This window comes from Neolamprologus brichardi, chromosome 14 (genome assembly GCF_056152115.1).
Source record: "Neolamprologus brichardi isolate AB-2024 chromosome 14, ASM5615211v1, whole genome shotgun sequence".
NCBI classification, from domain to species: Eukaryota; Metazoa; Chordata; class Actinopteri; order Cichliformes; family Cichlidae; genus Neolamprologus; species Neolamprologus brichardi.
Window position 1 is genome coordinate 37,884,323 of NC_142117.1, and position 20,696 is coordinate 37,905,018.

General features: G+C 45.1%; 1 protein-coding gene across 1 annotated transcript in view; it reads left to right on the top strand.

Annotated features, from left to right (window-relative positions):
• Positions 1–20,373, top strand: part of si:ch211-137a8.4 (uncharacterized) — a 46,924-nt gene extending 26,551 nt beyond the window's left edge. The window contains exons 2-4 of the mRNA XM_006801233.3: positions 8,760–10,313; positions 13,115–13,642; positions 19,328–20,373. Of these exons, the coding sequence (XP_006801296.2) occupies positions 8,978–10,313; positions 13,115–13,642; positions 19,328–19,350 (1,887 nt within the window). The 5' untranslated portion in view covers positions 8,760–8,977 and the 3' untranslated portion in view covers positions 19,351–20,373. The remainder of the gene's footprint in view (positions 1–8,759; positions 10,314–13,114; positions 13,643–19,327) is intronic.
• The last annotated feature ends 323 nt before the right edge of the window (positions 20,374–20,696 follow it).

Below are 20,696 nucleotides of genomic sequence, written 5' to 3' on the forward strand. Positions count from 1 at the left end.
TTAAATGTTCCCTTTCTGTCAGGTAATCTACAAAATGTACATACTGAACATGGACAGAGCCACTGATTAGTAAAGTCCAACCTCTGACTCCTTAACTGAGCTTTTTCACAGCCGCCATGTTTGTTTTGTGGTAATCTAAACCAAAATGTGTAAAATGAGGATCATGTTGTTTTAAATAAGACTTGAAACCATAAACCAGGCTTTACAAAAACCTTTGGATTATTCATTGTTTGATTAGCGTGAGCGTCACATGGTTTCCTCCTTTCCTGCTCTCGGTCTCACTGCGAGCACACCTCCGTGCACACAGAGTGGAGCAGATTTTAATCACAGTGAAGATGCAAGAAAAGCTGTTAGCATGTTAGTGTGAAATGCTTCCTAACTGCTGATGCTTTGCTGTTAGCTTCCGTCATGCAGTGTTAGCTCTCCTCTCACCTACAGCATAATCACATAAAGCTACAGAGGCAAAATTGATTCATCTTTTGTGTGGAAACATGTTTAAATGTTGCGTCCGGCTATCTTGCCCTAACCTTAACTCTGAAATAATAAAGATGTTTGTTGCAAGTTGCCAAAGACTGATGGAAAACAAATAAAGTAAATTGCTAGTGAACACTACACAGCTTTCAGATGTATTCATTAAAATGTTTTCTCATTACGTTGATAAAAATGAATTCATTACATCCTCCCAAACTGTATTTGCTGTTCCAAATTGGTGGTTCATGAATTAGAAATATGCTTCAGCTCGCAGCAGTGTTGCTGTGTTTACGGTTACGATACAAAGAGGTATCGAGTCTCATGCGTCTCGCTCAGTCAGTGTTGTGCTTTGACTCCACATATTACAGCTCTGACTGTGCAGCTGTGCTTTTGCTTTCCGTTGGAATTGAAGTGCTTTCGGTCTTTTGCATGAAGTTAAACTCCCGGCCGTACGGTGCTCACAGACAGACTGCATCATAGTGAGTCTGTACCAGCCCCGCGCAGAAGCTGACTCATCCCAGCTGCTTCATGTGCCTAAAATGTATTATTATCTTAACTCACAGCTGCACAAACGCAACACATCTTGTTGGCCCTTTGAGTCTTCACTTGACCTTGACAAACTACGCCACATCCTTTGTTTAAACCTTTCCAAGATGCCAGCGTCACGATAGCGGCCGTTGCTCATGTTAAACGAAGACGGTCGTTTTCTCGTACCAGTCAGGAGCAGTGTATCAAAATAGATTTAATTTTTTTCTTCATCTTTTCATATTTCCCCAAGACCTCAGAGCAGAACGAGGCAATGACGGCAGATATGATATTTATAACGTCAGGAACAATATTTTAAAAAGGGAGGCTGGGGGGAGGTGGGCTGCACAGCTGGTTGCAGATGTGACTGTAGGTTAAATGAACATAAATAGATCTGTAGCAGGTCTGAACCAACACTATGGTTGATTCCATTCTTTACTTCATTAGACCAAATTTTTATTATTTCTTCAAATACTTTCAGGACAGACGAGCTTCAGGACTCTCTCCGGGTTTCCAGAACTTGTGGTGTTGAGTTTTTACGCAGTGGTGTGGAGGTGGATTGCCAAGCGGCTTGCAGAAGCAAATGTAGGTGGTCTTAAGCATCTTGGCTCAGGGTCCTACATGATATTTGCCATTGATATGTCTAGAAGGAAGTCGGCTAAACCAGCGGTCCCCAACCTTTTTTGCGCCACGGACCGGTTTATGCCCGACAATATTTTCACGGACCGGCCTTTAAGGTGTCGCAGATAAATACAACAAAATAAAACTAGTACCGGTACCGAAAAAAAAAAAGATTTATTCATAACACACGTGAAAAGACCCAGGAAAACCTAGTTAACAATAAAAACGATAACAAAATAACGCTGAAAACAGATAAAAACCCTGAAAACTATACATTTCACACCTGAGCCTCAACTCTCGCGGCCCGGTACCAAACGACTCACGGACTGGTACCGGTCAGAGGCCCGGGGGTTGGGGACCGCTGGGCTAAACCACCAGATGATGTGGGCTGGTACCAGATGAGATCAGCTGATCTGCCGAGCTTGACTTCATGGCCTGCCTGAGTGAAGGTGGGCGATCGAGGCCCAAGAGTTGGGAGTTCGTCTTGTAATCGGAAGGTTGCCGGTTCGAGCCCCGGCTTGGACAGTCTCAGTCGTTGTGTCCTTGGGCAAGACGCTTCACCTACCGCCTACTGGTGATGGCCAGAGGGGCCGATGGTGCGATATGGCAGCCTCGCCTCTGTCTGGCCCAGGGCAGCTGTAGCTACAACTGTAGCTGCCTCCACCAGTGTGTGAATGTGAGAGTGAATGAATAGTGGTATTGTAAAGCGCTTTGAGGGCCCCGAAAAGCGCTATATAAATGCAATCCATTATTATTATTAAGGTTATGCTTGATTGAATCAATTAGATTTTAAATGTTGCTGAAGTGTGTGGCTGACTCCTACTTCCTGTGGCAAACATTGAGGACATCAGCATTTAAATGTATCATTTGACTAGTTATGGGAACATGTGCTCTGTTACAATAAATAAAAATGGTGTCTAACAATCAGAAAGATGAATATAAAGCTGATAAACTGGGAGTAATGAAGACTGACAAACAGGTTGGAGGAAAAAGATCAAGTCAGAGATGGAGAGACAGATGGAGACATGGGAAGGTGAACGAGAACAAACGTGATACAAAAGATGCCGAAAGAAGAAGTTGGCATCACAAAAGACACGAAGGCAAAAACGAGACGGTGACGGCAGGAGAGACGGAAAGAGGGAGATGAATAACTGAATGTGGCTGAGAGGAAAAAGGAAGGAGGATGAATTAAAGTGAAAAGGAAGAGACAGAAGAAAACAGCATGAAAGGAGAGGAAAAAACACCCAAAGACAAAGATTTAATGAGATGGAGAGAATAAAGACGAGTGCAAGAGAGAGGAAAACAAACGAGAACGAAAGAGACAGACGAGAAAAACCCAGACAGACGGAGGTGAATGGTAAGAGGCAAACGAACAGAAAGAGACGATTCACAATCAGCCCATGTCTGCGCCACTCCTCCTCCTCCTCTTCCTCCCCTTCCTCGCTCCCTCCCTCCATTTTGTCGTCGTCCTCTGTCTGATGCTGTTCCAACACCTCGGGGCTTCAGCCTCACATCCACCATCCAACACGCTAATGCTCCTCTGCTGCAGCGTAATCAGACGCCAGCAAGAAACAACAAAAACACGATCCATCCAAAATAAAGAGCGACTGCAACAAAGCCCCGGCTCGTCTCATGTGGGCGAACGTGCCTCGAACATCGAGGTGGAGCCCAGCAGAAAGTTGGATCAACCGATGCTATAATGTCTGTTTAAAGCTGCAGTGATGAGGATTTCTATTCTCCTGTGTCGCCGTGCGATTAATCCTTAAATCCCGTTTAATGAATCCGTGGTTGAGATGATCGGTCACCTCTAATTCACAGCAGAGCAACTTTTTCTCACCGGTCCTGTTTTATTTAAAGCACTTGTCCGCTCTCTGAAGGCCTTGGCTGAATGCTGATGTTCAGTGTTCTTTGAATCAGTTTATTAAAAATGTAAAGAACGATCTGTTAGTTTGTGTCAGTTTTGAAGCTCAGCGTTACGGCAAATGAGGAGTGTGAGACGAGTTTCAGACTTTGTTAGAAGCTTTAAAGACGGGATTGAAACGGCTTTCAGATGCAAACATGAAGGGTTAGGGTTACCACTCTCTGGTCTGCTTAAACAATCAATAAATAACAATTGATGTGTGGCCCAGGTGTGCCCCACATCTGCATTTTTGGTAAGTATTGAGACCTTTGTGCCAGACCTCACTCACGCAGGTAGATCCTGTAAAGTCCAGCTCCTGACGTAGGGCTTGTCGGACCCTCGTGATACCTGCTGTATTCCAGCTCATGAAATCTAGGGTAGGGGTACGTACCATAACCTCATGTCATGTAGGGCTGCCATGATTAGTGGACTAGTCACGATTACGTCGACTATTAAAATCGTCGACGACTGATTTAATAGTCGACGCGTCGTTTGAAGCTTTGTAAGATCACAAAAGACGCAGGAATAAGTAGTAGGATTTAAGAGTGTAATAACGGACTGAAACAGAAGATGGCAGCACTGCATGTACAAGGATGCCAGCTGCCCTTAAACCCCGAAGAAGAAGAAGAAGCTGTGTCCCAGAATTCATAGCGCAGCCCAGCTCAGTTTCCAACAATGGCGGCAGCTAGTTAGTTTTAATATTACTCTTATTATTCTTTCTGGGTCACAAAATAAACGTTTAACATATTTTCAGGTGAGAATGTAGCTGTGTAAACCTCAAATATCTGCTCAGTTTATCAAGACACCACATATTTTCAAAAGCGCTCCGACGTTTTCGGAGACGTCTGTTACCCACTAGCTCGATAGCTAGCCGGGGGCTAGGCTAACTAGAGCCGTGAGAACACCGGACTCCTGGCAAATCGTTTTCAAACCCACCGCCGTCTTTCGCTACTCAGGTTAAACATGATATATAAGTCACTTAGATAACTTAAAAGTGTTATTGTTTGGCTTTTTTCAGTATTTTATTTGTTCCTGAGTAAATCGGTTTGGCTGAGATTAAAGTTATAGTTTTTACACAGCTGAATAAACATCAAGCAGACAGCTGATTATCAGAAGTGTGAGATGCTCGAGAATTTACTCCGGTGTCCTGTTATATTTTAGATAGCAAGGAGTTTATTAAACTTCACCGAAACAATCTGCAGCACATACCTTAAACACTTAAAGCTGTAAGCTAATGATAGTTATATAAGAGCAGATGCTGCTGGTGCAATAAGCTGTACGTTTTACGTCCAATGGATGATGATCTGATTAGTCGACTAATCGCAAAAATAATTGGTGATTAGTCGACTATCAAAATAATCGTTTGTGGCAGCCCTAATGTCATGTCACAAAACACATAAATAACCCGGTAGGCTAGAACACAAAACCAGTGGCTGACACTACTACTCTTTGTTTAAAGAGGAGTCCAGTGGATTTGATTCGATCCAAAGAACATCCCTAAAATCCCACAGGTCTGATTCTCTGGTAGATTTTGTAAGACTCACTTAAATGATTAATAATGATCAATATTAAAGTGAAAACAGCCAAAACAAAGCAGCCTGCAATGGAAAAACAGATGGTGGTGCCAGTGTCCGTCAGTCTGTACGACTTGTTGTACTTTGGCATAAATCAGCGGCGTACCAATGAAATTATTCTATATTTTTCATCCTGTAAAAACACGGAACTGAAATGACATATCGAAGTCGAGTTTGTTTCGATGTTTGCTTGGGAACTATTTTGATGAAACCAAGCCCATCGGCGTCTGAATCATTGATAAGCAGAATATTTGATCAAGAGCTTCTTAATCTCTGTCCAAACTCAGCTGCTAATGTGATGTTTCCAAACAGTCTGAGCGAACGCGTCGCCAGATGAAGGAAAGCAAACAAACCAATTATTGGAAGAACAGGACCAAGATGGCTGATATTTGACAAACCGTGATGAAGTCCAGGGGGGGATAGTATAAAGGCATGTGCTGAGCGTCATGTGGCTGCTAGCCTAATTTGTGTTTATTTCGGCTAAATGACGCAGTGATTTTAATATTGTGTGATAGCCGAGGTGTATGTGTTTCTACCCCCAGGCTACAACCTTCAGGGGCTCAGAAACCAGCCACATGGTCACATTTATTCCTGCCAATGCTTTTATTTTATCTCTTGGATTTTAACTCTAACGTTGCTGCTTTTTCCAGTCACTTCATATCATTTGTGTATATTTTTTGTTTTTATTAAATGCTGCCCTTCTTTAAAACGCACCAAATAAATGAGTAATAGCCAGTCACGCCCATTCGTGTGCTTGACATTGGTAAAGGTGAAAACATATTCACCATTTGAGCTTCCAGATTCAATAACTCAGACATGAAATGATACAAAACCTCTTTCTGACTGCGGTAAAGTCAGTACAGCATGAAAAATGAAGCAGCCACGGCTATAAAAGTATTTATTCAAATATATTTTTGCATAAGTTTTATTGCCCGACTGTACGGCCCAACCCTACAGCTGCACACACAGTCTGGTGTCAAGCTTCCTAGCTGGATAATTGTGATGTCGATTGTTACAGCTTGGACATCATAGTCAGACTTCCAGGTTTGAGGCTGGAACAAGGCTGATTGCTCCCTCTTGGTTAAGGAGTTGTTGTCCCAAGCAAGGAGCTGAAGCATCTTGAGTTCTTGTTAATGAGTGATGGGAAGGTGCAAGACCGACGGACGTTCGCAGTCAGTATATTTGTGGCAACGAGAGAACTGAGCTGAGCTCACACGACCGCCAGCTGTGGGTCGCGGCCAAAAGAGTATAATCTGAGCTAAGAGTGGAAGAAAGGAGCTTCCTCTGAAGGGCGTGAAGGTGACTCTGATGAAGGAGATGGCGAGAGGAGATCCGGGCATCTCTGCTGAGACTGCTGCAAGCAGCAAAAAAACGATGCATGGATGGAGCACTTCGACGCCGTCCTCTGTCGCCACAATCTTTTATTACAACAATTCGTTTAGCAAAAAAGGGCTTTTATCACCTGCTCTCACCAAACCTTTGAAGCGTCAACACTGGCAGGCGTGGATATATAGAGTGAGTCGGTCAGCCCGGGACACAGCACTTTGGGGCAAAGCCACATAATGTTGGTATCAAATGTCACAGCGACGATAGTAAAGATAACACACGTCATTTAGATGTGGCACTATGTCGCAGGGAGCTCTTTGCTCTTCCCACAGATTTCCTTTCGTTTGTATTTCCTCCGAGCAATGTCAGCGAGGTCTGTCGCAGGTGTGCAGATGTGCACACATCACTCAGTGACTCCTCTGTGATTGCCGTCCGTTATATCTGAGAGCCCTCGTGGTTTTTTGCTGCATTGTTTTGTTTCTAGTTATTGTTTCATAATGACGGGGTTTCACTTTTTGTGTGTGCAGGTATGAAGTTGAACTTGATTTGAACTAAAACCAGCAGCAGTTTGTCTTCATTCATTCATTTCTAGAGTAAGATGGTTGTAACTACGTGCAAAGGTAAAAGCAGTGCTGTAAAGTTAGTGATTGGGGTAAACCAAGCGTCTAACACAAGAAGAGCTTCGTATCGTCCTCACCGCAAGTTATTTATGTAAATCCAAGTCTTTACTACAGAGGTGTTGAACAACAAATCAGACGGCCCGTAAATCTGCCTCTCGCGCCGCTCAGCCATCACGGATAATGAGCGCAAGTCATCCGTCCCATCAGCAAGCCAGAAAGAGGCAGTCGACCAGTAAGCCATCCAGTTGGCCGGTCAGTCCGTTGTGGCAACAGCACAGTGTGAGATTATCTGGAGCATGTGATGTATGTGTTTACACCTCGCTCCCTCCGTCTGCCTCTCCTCTGTGTGATTGTCTCTCCACCTGAGTGCCTCTCCATCAGCGTCTCTCCTCCAGTCTGACTCACTCTTTTCACCTTCTCCTCTGAGAGTGTGCGACTGTGCGCGCTAAACGTCTGGACTCTCAGAGCTGAAAATTACTCTGCGTCGGCACTCGTGCACGTGTGTGTGTGTGTGTGTGTGTGAGTGAGTCATTGATCTGCTGATTCATTCATTAAACTGTCAAAATGTGTTACAACCGAGGAATGTTTGGAAGCAGCAGTCTGGTCGTGTTTTATAGTTTTCCTCAATGAAAACAAACCACGCCAGCAGCACACTGATCTCACCAGCAGGTGTTTTATGTGCGTCTCTCAGAACAAGACGGACAGTGTCCTTTTTTTTTTTTTTTTTTTTTTTGCTTGAAGTATCAGTTTTAGTTACCGTCCTGAAATTTATTCATTTATTTTTTTGAAACTTCTATTTAAATTTATTTTTTTTTCACAAATCATGGTCACAATACATAATGAAAATGTTGCCATTATACACAAAAAAACAAACAAAACAAAACAAAAAAGAAACCCCTCCCTCCCCACCCGAGGCTCATGTAAAGAGAAACAGAACAAAACAAACAAAAAATGTATGTCACACATCTGGAAAATACGTTTTTATATAGTCAATAAATGGGTTCCAAGTCGCAGAGAATTTTTGTTGTGATGAGAGAATCTGTGTATAAGTTTTTCCAGTGGTAAAAAGAAAAGCACCTCCTTTAACCATTATATGTATGAAGGAGCCTTATCAGATGGACAGTGTCTAATTGGTGCCACGAACCAAACTTATAAAATACACGATGATTGCACAAAATGTACTTTTGCTGAGTCAATGCTTGTGTTCTTATACGTCATAAAGAACACAATTGGTGTCAATTTATGATTGAAGCTAACATCCCGTCTCCTGTGATGCTGATGGGGTTGTAAAAAAAATAAATCGTGCTGAACGACAACAAGCAAAGCAACAAATGCGTTACAAGAACCTGTGAGCGTGACATGAGGCCTTCCACTTCTGTCGGTTTTGCATTTCATCCTTTTCAAGGTGTGTTTATATCTTTGTGTGGACCAAAAATTGCAAGTTTACTGTACTCGTAGGGACCAAAATCCAAGTCGCACAAGTTGAAGGAATTTTTGAGGCAAAATATGTGGTTTTAGTGTCAGGGTTACCGTTAGGGTAAGGTTAGTGGGTGTGATTAGGAAACATGCCTGTATTTTGTGTCCTGCTGAGATTCCTTATCATGTTAACTTCATTCCTCATTCGGTGCACAGTCCAGACCAGACTCATCGAGCGCCTATGGTGTTGCTTCAGACTATTAACCATCTGTCTCTCGCTCTCTCTCTCTTTTTTTCCTCCTGCAGGAGTTTGGAGGTCTAGTAGGATGCTGAGTATCTTTCCTCCTCGCCACTGCTCTCAACCCTGCTCTCCATGACCTGAGAGCGCCACCACAGCGGGAGGAACGAAACACTAGAGAGAGAGAGAGAGAGAGAGAGGAAGAGGAGGACAGAAGGCCAGGGAAGAAAGGCAGGCCGGAAGGAAGAGACTTTTTTGTTGTTATTGTTTGGTTTCCCTTTCTGAGATGGCGGCAACGGAGGCCAGCACAGCACCGGTGGTCCAGGAAGATGGAAAAAGCACCGAAAATAAGCCAGCAGAGGTGGAGCAAGCGGCCAAAAACGCCAACACAAGCTCAGAGACTGTCAAAGACGAGGCTGTCGATAAAGACGGCACAGCCGTCAACAGCGAGGTTGTGGAAAACAAAGAGACTGTGAATAACGACACAGCGGTGGCGGACACAGTGGGAACTGAGGAGGGGGGAGCCGCGGCGGCAGGCGAGGATGCGCCGCCGCCTCAGAGCTCCGAAAACACCACTTCCTCTGAACCCAAGACCTCGTTCCTGGACTCCTTCCTCAACAAGAGCGGCCTGGGAAAGGTGATGGGTGGAAGGAAGAAGAAAGAGCAGAGCGCCCCCGCGGCTGGAGGCGAGGAGGGCGCGGCTGAAGGAGGGGAGAAAGAGGCCGACAAAGGAGGGGAGGAAGCTGCCGCAGCAGAGGGAGGAGCGGAAGGAAGTGCAGAAGGTGAGGCGGCGACAGAGAAGGCTGCGGAAAATGGAGAGAAGGAAGACGAGAAGAAAGCGGAGAAGAGCAAAGCAGCGGAGGCGAAATCCACAGTTCGAGATTTGATCAGGAAGCCTGTGGCGAGAATCTTCTCCCATCGCAGCACTGAGAAGAAGGAGGGCGCCGCCGCAGAGCCCCAGAAACCAGTAAAGGTCCGGTCCAAGTCTCTGGACCGGCTGGAAGATCCCGAAGCACTTAACACCACTGCAGACTCCATCGTAGAGGAAGGAGGAGCAGCGGGAGGTGCAGAAGAAGAACAGAAAGCCTCGGCCTCTTCAGCAACCACTAAGCACATGAAGCGCTGGCACTCCTTCAAGAAGCTCATGGCTCAGAAGGCACACAAGAAGACTGGAGGAGGTGAGGATGGGAAAGAGGAAGGAGCGGAGGGAGAAGGAGGTGGCGGAGACTCCTCCACACTTGACTCCAAAGAGTCAGGCCAGAAGAGGTGGAAGCTCAAACGCTCCTGGACCTTCCAGGGCTTGAAGAGGGACACCTCCATGTCCGGCATCAGCGGCAAGGCCAAGGGCTCCGACAAAGACTCCGCTGAAAACGCCAAGCCCGAGGAGCCTGCAGCAGGAGCTGAGGGAGGAGAGGAAGCAGAGGAGGGCAAGACAGAGGGAGGGGAGGATAAGGAGAAAGCAGAGGGAGGTGAGGAGGAGAAGGCGGCGGCAGCAGGTGGAACGGTGACACAACACGCCAACGAGATCTGGACCTCCTTCAAGAAGCGGGTCATCCCCAAGAGCAAACGCACCAACACGGAGTGCCACCCTGGAGGCGAGGAGGAGGCGCCCGCGGCCTCGGGTGAGTCAGCGCAGAGTCGAACGCGTGAACATAACCGGTCTGCAGGTGTGTAACCACATTCTGCAGGTATGTAGGCGTTAATGTGGGAGGAGCCAAGGCTGATAACGTTAGCCACACTTTAATTTAGGCTTGTTTTACTCATAAGTGCAGCCTTTTAACGGCTTCAACTCTGCACATCAAGATGTTCTTCTAAAGGACAGGCTGTGGGCATCCGTGCGTGACGAGTGACCATGTTGGTGTTACGCTCATCAACTCTTGAAACTTTAGAGGTTCCTCTTTAAAATCCCTCCATCCATTCGCTTCTGCTCACCCAGTTTTTAAAATTATAACCAAATGAAACTCATTTAATGTCTCGCCAAATATCACATGACCTGCACTGGGGGTTTGGGCTTTAGATTGAGAATCGCTGCACTTTGGGCGACGTCATTTCCAGGTTTCTGCTTCATGATCTTTTGGAGGAAGTTAAAGCGAGCAGAGATGTATTAAGAGTCTGACTGCAGGTCTTAACCCTTTAAAACCGGTCGGAGCGGGCACGCTCCGTTTTGCGTAACTATTTTTAAATCCTTGTAGCTCTGCAACCACGTAAGCTAGCACAATATTTTTTTTTTGCATATGAAACCGGAGGAGTTGTACTTACATCTTATGCCATCAGCTTGTCCTCGGTCACAGTTTCCTTCCACATATAGTTTTGCAAAAACTGCATAAAAAGCACTTGCAGCAACAAAAACATAATATTCCAGAAACACGCTTTGCCGATCCGATCAGCTGTTCATAACACTTCCTACGTCCATCAGCGTGAACTATCGCATGTCCGCCATGATCTGCCCGAAACCGGAAGTGACGTCATTTTGCGGAAATGTAGTTTTTTGCCTTCAGGGCCTCATGAGCCTATACTGGTGTTTTTAAAAGTTATCTTTGACTTTATGACTTTCTGTGTGGTTTCTGGGATGCTTAGGACTCATATTGCACTGCTGGAAATAGTTTATTTTGATGCATATGCTGCTTTTTTGCAAATTTGCACTATAATATTTATTTTCGTTTTTCCTGCAGTATATAAAAATTGGTGTATTTCAAAAATAAAACTATGAAGACACTCAAAATAAATTTCCTGTGGTGGGAAACTATTTTGTGCAACTTTTTTGTATTTACAGTTTTGAGGGATAAGCCTCTTAAATTTCTCTAACTAGAAATATATGTTAAAAAACAAAAACGATTTTCAATTCTTTTGTAGTTTATTGCACTTTTTTGCAATTTATGTAATTACTATGCACTTAATGCATACATATTATTAAAATCTGGGCTATAATGGTTGTATTGATGTATAGTAACTTGAAATGCTCCCAAAAATGGCTCCACAGCATGTAAAAATATAATATAAGCTCTGGCAGACTTGGTTCTATGGTAGGTCTTAAAGGGTTAAGCGTTGCTGTTTTTGTCAGCACCACAGTTGGACACCGTTTCAAAATTCAGCTTCTGAAGCCGGCAGCTTGTTTGCACTCGTTTCAGTCTGTCGCTGTCCACTAAGGACACGCAGGAGTTAAAGGCTTGCTAACTCTGGGGGAGGTAATGTAATTGAACGTTGTCCCAAATAAAATATTCAACGGGTGATGTGAAATTCAAATTACAGCATAACTTAGGTCAACAGAAGAGACTAAATCAAGCTTTACTTTCTGCTCTTTCTGCACACAAGAACACAGCAGAGTGAAAATGAGAGATTTGTTCCCTTAATGGCTCAGAAAATATTCCACCTTCTTTGGTTCAGAGTTGAAATTTCATGTTGTAATTTTAAAAATCTCAAGTTTCTTCTTGTTTTTTTGCTTTAAGATAAGAAAAACTTTATTCATTGGGAAACATGGCAGCCCAAATATTCACCACAACCTGAAAAAAACTTCAATAACATGATGTCATTGTTATCCAAAAGGGCTTATTCCTGTTCCTGCCTTTCACAATAAAAGACCTCAACAGAAACCGTGTAATGATCCTTGGATGATCTGATATCGTCGTGTTGGTGTTGTTCCCAGATCATCATGAAAATGTTGTTCCAGGATCAACATTGCAAGCGACCAATCAGAATGTTGCGACGTTATTCTTTTGCGCGCCATTCGTGCATTTATGAAATTCCAAATTTTGCAAGTACAATATCAGTTCTGCTTACCGTTTATTAAAGGGTCAGGGTTAGGGTCCGTTGATCGGCGGGCAGAAGCGGTTTCTCGCAGCTTAAGTACAGTTTTTTGTTTTACGGCGTTTTTTCCCAAAGTCGCAAAAGTATGACATCACAACATTCTGATTGGTCACTTGCAATGTTGATCCTGGAACAACATTTAGTATGATGATCTGGGAACAACACCAACACGAGGATATCAGATCGTGCAATGATAATTTCCCTGATTATTCCTGTTCCTGCCTTTCACAATAAAAGACCTCAACAGAAACAGTGTAATGATCCTTAACGTAGAAGAAGGAAAATCTTAAAAAAGAAACCAAACTACAGAAATATCAGAAGCACTTTACAAAATAGACAGCTTATCTTTGGTTTTACTACTTATCAACTGTTTTCTTAAACAGGAAATGAACATTTGTCTTTTTGTTTGAAGAATGTGATTGAATGAATTTCATGAATGTTTGCCAAGTGTAAGAAAGGACAAAGAAGAGGTCAGACTCTAATATTTTTAATCAATAAATTAGTTTTTAGTAATATAAATATTTGCTAACACTTCTTCCACTCACCCGCTGTAATCCTGTGCGACTAATTGATGCACACCCTGATGAACTTTAACCTCAAATGCTTTTTTCCGCTCCAGGTGAGGAAGGCGCCACAGAGGACGGCAAAGACGGAAAGTCGGCCAAAGCCAAGCGCTCACATTTCGGCCGTGCGGTTTCCCTGAAGAACTTCATCATGCGGAAGGGCAAGTCCACCAGTGTGGACACAGGCGAGGGCGCCAAGGAGGAGGAGGCCGCAGAGGGAGGAGAGGGAGGAGAGGCAGCGGCGACAGAGGAGGGAGCCGCTGACGGCGAAGCTGCCGCAGCGACCGCGGAAGCCAACGACAAAGATGCAGCGACAGCAGCTGAGAAGACACCAGCGGAGGAGAGTGGAGCGGAGGTGGCGAAGGAGCCGGAGAAGGAGCCGGAGAAGACGACGGCCGAAGCTCCGGTGACCAACGGGGAGAACGGCTGCTCCAACGGCACAGAGGAGGAGAACGCCACGCATAATCACCAGGAGGAGGAAAAGACAACAGGGAGCAGCCCCATGAAGAAGAGCAAGGAGGCGGGAGGGGTGAAAGATGAGGCCAACGCCAAGATCATCAACGCCACGGCGGCCGTGAACAGCGGTGAGTTAGAGCACGCCGACCGGGACTCTGACGAGCCTCAGAACAGCAGCAGCAGCAAAGACGGAGAAGCTAACGGCAAACGGCAAGAAGCGCTAACAAATGATAGCAATAAACGCGCCGCACACAGGGACCGCCACACGCAGATAGCATTAGCTGTTAGCGGGGAGAAGGGGGAAGGGCAGGGGGTGGCGGAGTCTCCGCAGAATGGAGGTTGTCACGATGCTGAAGAGTCACATGACCAGAGAGAGGAGGGTGAGGAGGAGGAAATGAGGAAGAGGGATCTAAGAGAGGCGGCCGTGGTCATTGTTCAAAACGTGATGTCAGCAGCAACCGACCAATTAGAGAAGGAGCTGTGTGTGGACAATGGGTTAAACGGGTGCTATGATGCCGACGCCAGATACTAGGAACACACACACGTGTGATACAGTGAAATGTGACACACACGTTAGCACAGATTAGCACAGACTCCTCCCCTCATGGAGCTCTGAGGGGAGGAGCCTATCTTTGCGCAACGACTGAAAGCAGGAGGAACGGTCTCCTCAAATGTCACAAATACAAAAAGAGTTTAGCACTGAGATGTAAACTGAACTTTGTCTGCGGTCGAGGTGACTTAACAAACATGCAGTTACTGAATTTGAACTTTGAAATTCAATAAGAAGACACGATTTGAAAGAATTGAATCTAATTTATTTCGTTTAAGTAATAAATGTTTTGGTGATTCGACTCAGATGAAGCTCCACAGCAGGTCAGAGTCCTGGTGAAAGATCAGCCTGGAGCAGAGTCATGAAGACCTGGCTGAGTTTAATAGTGTGGTCAGAAGAGATGATGTCTAGTCTAGCAGCCCAAACACCTGAGAGCGCAGGTAGATGAGTGAATCCAGATGTTTCTTACTGAACCTGGACAATAATTCAATTCAATTCAATTTTATTTATATAGCGCCAAATCACAACAAAAGTCGCCTCAAGGCGCTTCATAGATACAGAGAGAAACCCAACAATCATATGACCCCCTATGAGCAGCACTTTGGCGACAGCAGAACCAGGCTCAGGGAGGGGCGGGGCCATCTGCTGTGATTGGTTGGGGTGAGAGAAGGAAGACAGGATAAAAGAGGTTAAAGAGCTGGAGGTGGCTGTTTGAAGCCCCAATCCAACCAGCTGCTGGCCTCCGTGGTGACAGAGACCTGCACCGCAGCCGGGGTAAAATCTAGCTTATGGTCACCGTTTGCGTTACACTCTGACATCACCACAGCCCTGTAACACTGGCGCTCGACTCGCTGCAGTCTCCTGCTGAAATACAGGTGTGACGGCGAACTCGAGCTGCTGATTTTGGGACCGATGGTTCAAAGCTGTTTGTTACCGTTTCACCCCGCCTGCATTCAGTCGTTAAGCTAAGCTAGGCTAACCGTGACCAGCTCCACATTCAGCCCATGCACTGACTGACGCCGTTTACCTGTACGTTGAAAGGTGCACGCACAGAACCACGCGCTGTATTTATAGGCATGCCAGCTTTTGGGCGATCGCTCGGTAAACATAACGCAGTTCTTCCTGAATCCCTTTAAGTAAGTCGTAGAGTCGATGTTTGCTCAGCAGCGAGTCACCTGCGAGTGTTCAGCAGAGAGAGTTCATGCACAGATGAGCAGCAAAAAGCCATCAACAGTGACGGGGACTCAGATGGCGAGCGCGGGAGGAAGCCGGCTGCTCGTGGACTTGTATGAAAATGTAAATATCAGATCATCTGCTCTGCGGCACATCCCGTTAGAGCTAATTTGATGTTGAAGTCGCTTTGGTAGGTTTTGACCCACACGCGAGAGGTTCGAGGACAAGCATGAGGAAGTGGAGGTGAAATTTAGCATCTCCTGACATTTGGAGCCTTTTCTCTTCTTTACGCGGGGGCGGTCTACTCCGTGGACTTGCTCTTTTCCTTCCTGTTCCCACCAGGGAGCCGGCAGGAGCTGCTGGACGCTGAGCAGTAGGAGGTGAAGTGCCTGCGAACCAGAAGGTGCTCTGTTTCCTCCTCCATTATTTATCACTTCCAGCCTCCTCTTCATTCAAGCGCTACGTGAGGCTCTGTGTCCAGCGAGCGCCTCGCTTTGATCTCTTGCAGCCCGGCAGATGCTCGCAGAGAGGATCGCAGCTCCTGCTGCTGCTGTGCAGCTCACGGGGAGCCTCTGTGAAGCTCCAAGTCTTTTGCTAAAATGAGCTCGGTTTAACGGCCAGTGTTCAGCCGAGCTGTCTGCGACACCAGCGGCTGAAACGCTCAGTAAAGGGTTTTTATTTGGTGGCACAAAGAACCAGCACGGAAATAAATGCAATACCAACACAGATGAAAATTTCAGCTCTAATAATTAGTTCAGATTTTTGGATGAAGCATCTAAAAAGAGCTCAGACTTAATGCACCGTCTGCTAGCATGAATGACCTCACAGCAGCCGTATTATTGGTCACATGATGCCATTAAAAATACTCCAAAAGGCTCCAACAGCACAAACGCGACCCAGACGTCCAGTTCAGGGACTCCAGTTAGCTGAGGTGAAGCCTAGCAGACCACTAGCACCTACAGCCACCTGTGTCACCGCCCACCTGTCAGTCAAAGAGGCCACGCCCCTAACCCCTAATTGGTGGTGAGACCAGTGTCTGTATCAGGCTGTAAACGTGCTTCTTTCTGATGTAAAGTTGCACATTTTAACACCGACTCTGTTTTTGGCACGTCGGTGTTGTGCTTCCTGTTTCCAGCCCTCTAACTGGCTGCTTGGTTGACATACTGGTGGAGCTAACTGGTGGAGCTAACTGGTGGAGCTTCCAACTGAAAATGCTGCAGCAATTTGGCAGCTTTTTAAAGTATGTGATGAGCAGAGAAGGTGAGATATTCAATTCAATTCAATTCAATTTTATTTATATAGCGCCAAATCACAACAAATGTCGCCTCAAGGCGCTTCATAGATACAGAGAAAAGCCCAACAATCATATGACCCCCTATGAGCAGCACTTTGGCGACAGTGGGAAGGAAAAACTCCCTTTTAACAGGAAGAAACCTCCGGCAGAACCAGGCTCAGGTAGGGGCGGGGCCATCTGCTGCGATTGGTTGGGGTGAGAGAAGGAAGACAGGATAAAGACATGCTGTGGAAGAGAGACAGAGATTAATAACAGATATGATTCAATACAGAGAGGTCTGTTAATACATAGTGAGTGAGAAAGGTGACTGGAAAGGAAAAACTCAATGCATCATGGGAATCCCCCGGCAGCCTACATCTATTGCAGCATAACTAAGGGAGGATTCAGGGTCACCTGGTCCAGCCCTAACTATATGCTTTAGCAAAAAGGAAAGTTTTAAGCCTAATCTTAAAAGTAGAGATAGTGTCTGTCTCCTGAATCCAAACTGGAAGCTGGTTCCACAGAAGAGGGGCCTGAAAACTGAAGGCTCTGCCTCCCATTCTACTTTTAAATACTCTAGGAACAACAAGTAGGCCTGCAGAGTGGGAGCGAAGTGCTCTGATAGGGTGATATGGTACTACAAGGTCATTAAGATAAGATGGGGCCTGATTATTTAAGACCTTGTATGTGAGGAGCAGGATTTTGAATTCAATTCTGGATTTAACAGGAAGCCAATGAAGGGAAGCCAAAACAGGAGAAATATGCTCTCTCTTTCTAGTCCCTGTCAGTACTCTTGCTGCAGCATTTTGGATTAACTGAAGGCTTTTCAGTGAGTTTTTTGGACATCCTGATAATAATGAATTGCAGTAGTCTAGCCTGGAAGTAATAAATGCATGAACTAGTTTTTCAGCGTCACTCTGAGACAGGATATTTCTAATTTTAGAGATGTTGCGCAAATGGAAGAACGCAGTCTTACATATTTGTTTAATATGTGCGTTGAAGGACATATCCTGGTCAAAAATGACTCCAAGGTTCCTCACAGTGTTACTGGAGGCCAAGGTAATGCCATCCAGAGTAAGAATCTGGTTAGATACCATATTTCTAAGCTTTTCAGCGCCGAGTACAATGACCTCAGTTTTATCTGAGTTAAGAAGCAGAAAGTTAGTGGCCATCCAAGTCTTTATGTCTTTAAGACATTCCTGCAGTTTAACTAATTGGTGTGTGTTATCTGGCTTTATGGACAGATAGAGCTGGGTGTCATCTGCATAGCAGTGAAAATGTATGCTATGTCTTCTAATGATGCTGCCTAGGGGAAGCATGTATAATGTAAACAGAATTGGTCCTAGCACTGAACCCTGTGGAACTCCATAATTAACCTCAGTGTGTGAAGAGGACTCTCCATTTACATGCACAAACTGGAGTCTATTAGATAGATATGATACAAACCACTGCAGTGCAATACCTGTAATACCTACAGCATGTTCTAATCGCTCTAACAGGATATTATGGTCAACAGTATCGAATGCTGCACTAAGGTCAAGAAGGACAAGCACAGAGATGAGTCCACTATCAGAGGCCATAAGAAGATCATTTGTAACCTTCACTAAAGCTGTTTCTGTGCTGTGATGAGCTCTGAAACCTGACTGAAACTCTTCAAATAAACCATAAATGATGTGGCACAGCTCTTGGAGAAAGACTCAGATGTCTTTACATCTGTAGTAACAGAATCACCATGTTTGTGCATTTAAACCTTTCTTCTCCGGCCAGTACAGAGTTGGCTTCTCTGTTATTTTCCACGTGGATGCTGTGCAAGTCCAAGCTCTCAAAATGATCGATAACGCAGGAAGAATAATTTGTGGAAACTCTCAAGTTCAGTGCATGAAGTGTTGTTGTAACTGTCACTGCATTGATAATATAAAAATGCATCTTTTGGGTCTGAAGTGAAGCCGGTGCACAAGTGCCTTAAAGCTACGTTCTTTCTGCAGGCAGCTGCAGCTCACACTTTGGGAATCAGTGATGCAGAAAAATGTTTTAAAAGCCTTTTAACGTTGGCAAAATAAAGCAAGGAGTTAGTTTAGTAAATTATGGCCACGTTGGATGATAATCCAATGAGCTTGCAGCGTGCTTCAGTTTGTGCGCTCACGCATCACATCCGGTCTCAAAACGTCTCGTTAAACAGGACTTGATGTGCTGAGTCCGTCTTTCGTACGCGTGCTGGACTCGGCTCAGATTGGATACCGTGCTGACTCGCGGCTCCATCTTGTGGTTCAAACTGGAATTACATGAAAACGCAGCTGATCGCACAAGCTTCTGTGCATCCTGCTGCTAGTTTTACACGAATCACGTTTAAGGCACCGGTGTTGTCACAGCGCTTCGACCTCTGACCTCGATCCTCAGGTGGCTTCTAGCTCTCAGTAGCTGTAGCTGAGACGGGAGAGAAAAGCTGGGTATGGACAGACTTTCCTCCCTCGCTCGCTGTCAGAGGTTTTTCTGCGTGAGCGAGGCAAAGACAGACGGCAGTGGGTGGTCGGGGTTATTAATGGGCAAATCTCCTCCTCACGGTCAAGAGCACAAAGAGCACAAGCACAGGTAGAGTAGCTGTCACGTGATCCTCCATGATGTGACGACTCATCGTTGTCCTCGTCAGCTGTCGTTGTGTTGTGTTGTTCTGCTCTGTGTGCGTCCTGTGAGACCAACCTCCTCGTACTAAACCACTGAACACACGTGCAGCATTTAACCCTTTTATGTGACTGTTGCTTCTTCTTTTTTCCAATTTTTTAATCCTTTTTTTCGATCTCTTCTGTTATCATTTACCAGACAAAAAGGCGGGAAACGTGTGAGGCCACACAAAGAGGATTAGAACTGCCCGGGATTCGCTGAGCAAGGAGCTCTGAGCCCCACCCCCCCCAACTCCTCCACTTTCTTGTCCTCTTATTTCCTCCCCCGTCCTCCTCCTCCTCTCTCCCTTCATCCCTCCCAATAAATGGAGTAATCACGTGTTATCAAACCAACATGGTGAGAAACGAGAGACGGAGAGAAAGATGCAATTCATGTAGACGAGAAGAAAAATGATTACTCGGAAAGCAATAATTCAAGCCCTTCTTTTTGTCCATCCATCCGTCATCCATCCATCCGTCATCCATCCACCCCCCTCTGTCCGATACAAACATCCAGTCTTTACTTTTCTTAACCCTTTCTTTGCTTGTCTGTGAGATTTTATATTGTCTACGAGAGAAAATGAAGAATAAAAAATGAAAATCGAGACATTCCACTTTCCTCCCCCTTCTCTTCCCGAAACTCCTGATTGGTGGATTACATAAAAAAAAACGAGAGAGAGAGAGAGAAAAAGACTGTTAGTTTTATATCGACGGCCATTTTGGTTTGTAGTCCCCCCTCTCCTCCTCCTCCTCTTCCTCCTCCTCTTCTTCTTCTTCCTCCCCATCTTTGCCCCCCGTAGATATTTGACAGTACAGCAGGACCATGTTGCTTCCATATATAAACCGCCCCAAGGACTGCCACTCCCCCACCAACACTGCAATGTCTTCAGCTCTGTGTGTTTAATGTTTTTAGACTGTTATATTGTGTACATGAATTTAAAACAAAGAAAAAAAAAAAAGAAGAAAATCCATCATTGAATATTAAAGTCAAACTGTTTCTTTTTGTTTCTTTTTGTTCCCGTTTGGTTTCAATTCTTCTTTTGTTTTTGTTTTTTAAAAACATCTTCTCACTGTTACCGACGATTATGCTGTAATTAAAATAATAATAATAATAATGATGTTTTGTTGGTCCAAGTTTTCACATGTCCGCTAGCAAATTGTCAAGAAAAGAAATAGTACAATAAAGACTAAAATCTAACAACTAAACTGCAGGTTTCTATTTTTATCCGCACGCCTGAAGGCTCCTATGGTTTGAGGGGAGGGCGGGGCGATATGCCGAAATATGATTGGGCGCTCGTTAATCTGCATATCGATAATCTCATCCTTTTACGTAACGGGTGGAATAATACGAGATTTCTTTGTATTAAAGTAGATCTGCGTGTATTATCCGGCAGCAGGCGGCTGCTGCTTCCTGTGGACGGTCCAGGACGTCCGTGTGCCGGACGCTGGTGTCGCACAGGTGCATCAAAACTTTATAAAGGACTCGGCAACATCTTCATTTTAAATAAAGGATCCCGTTTGTACAAGTA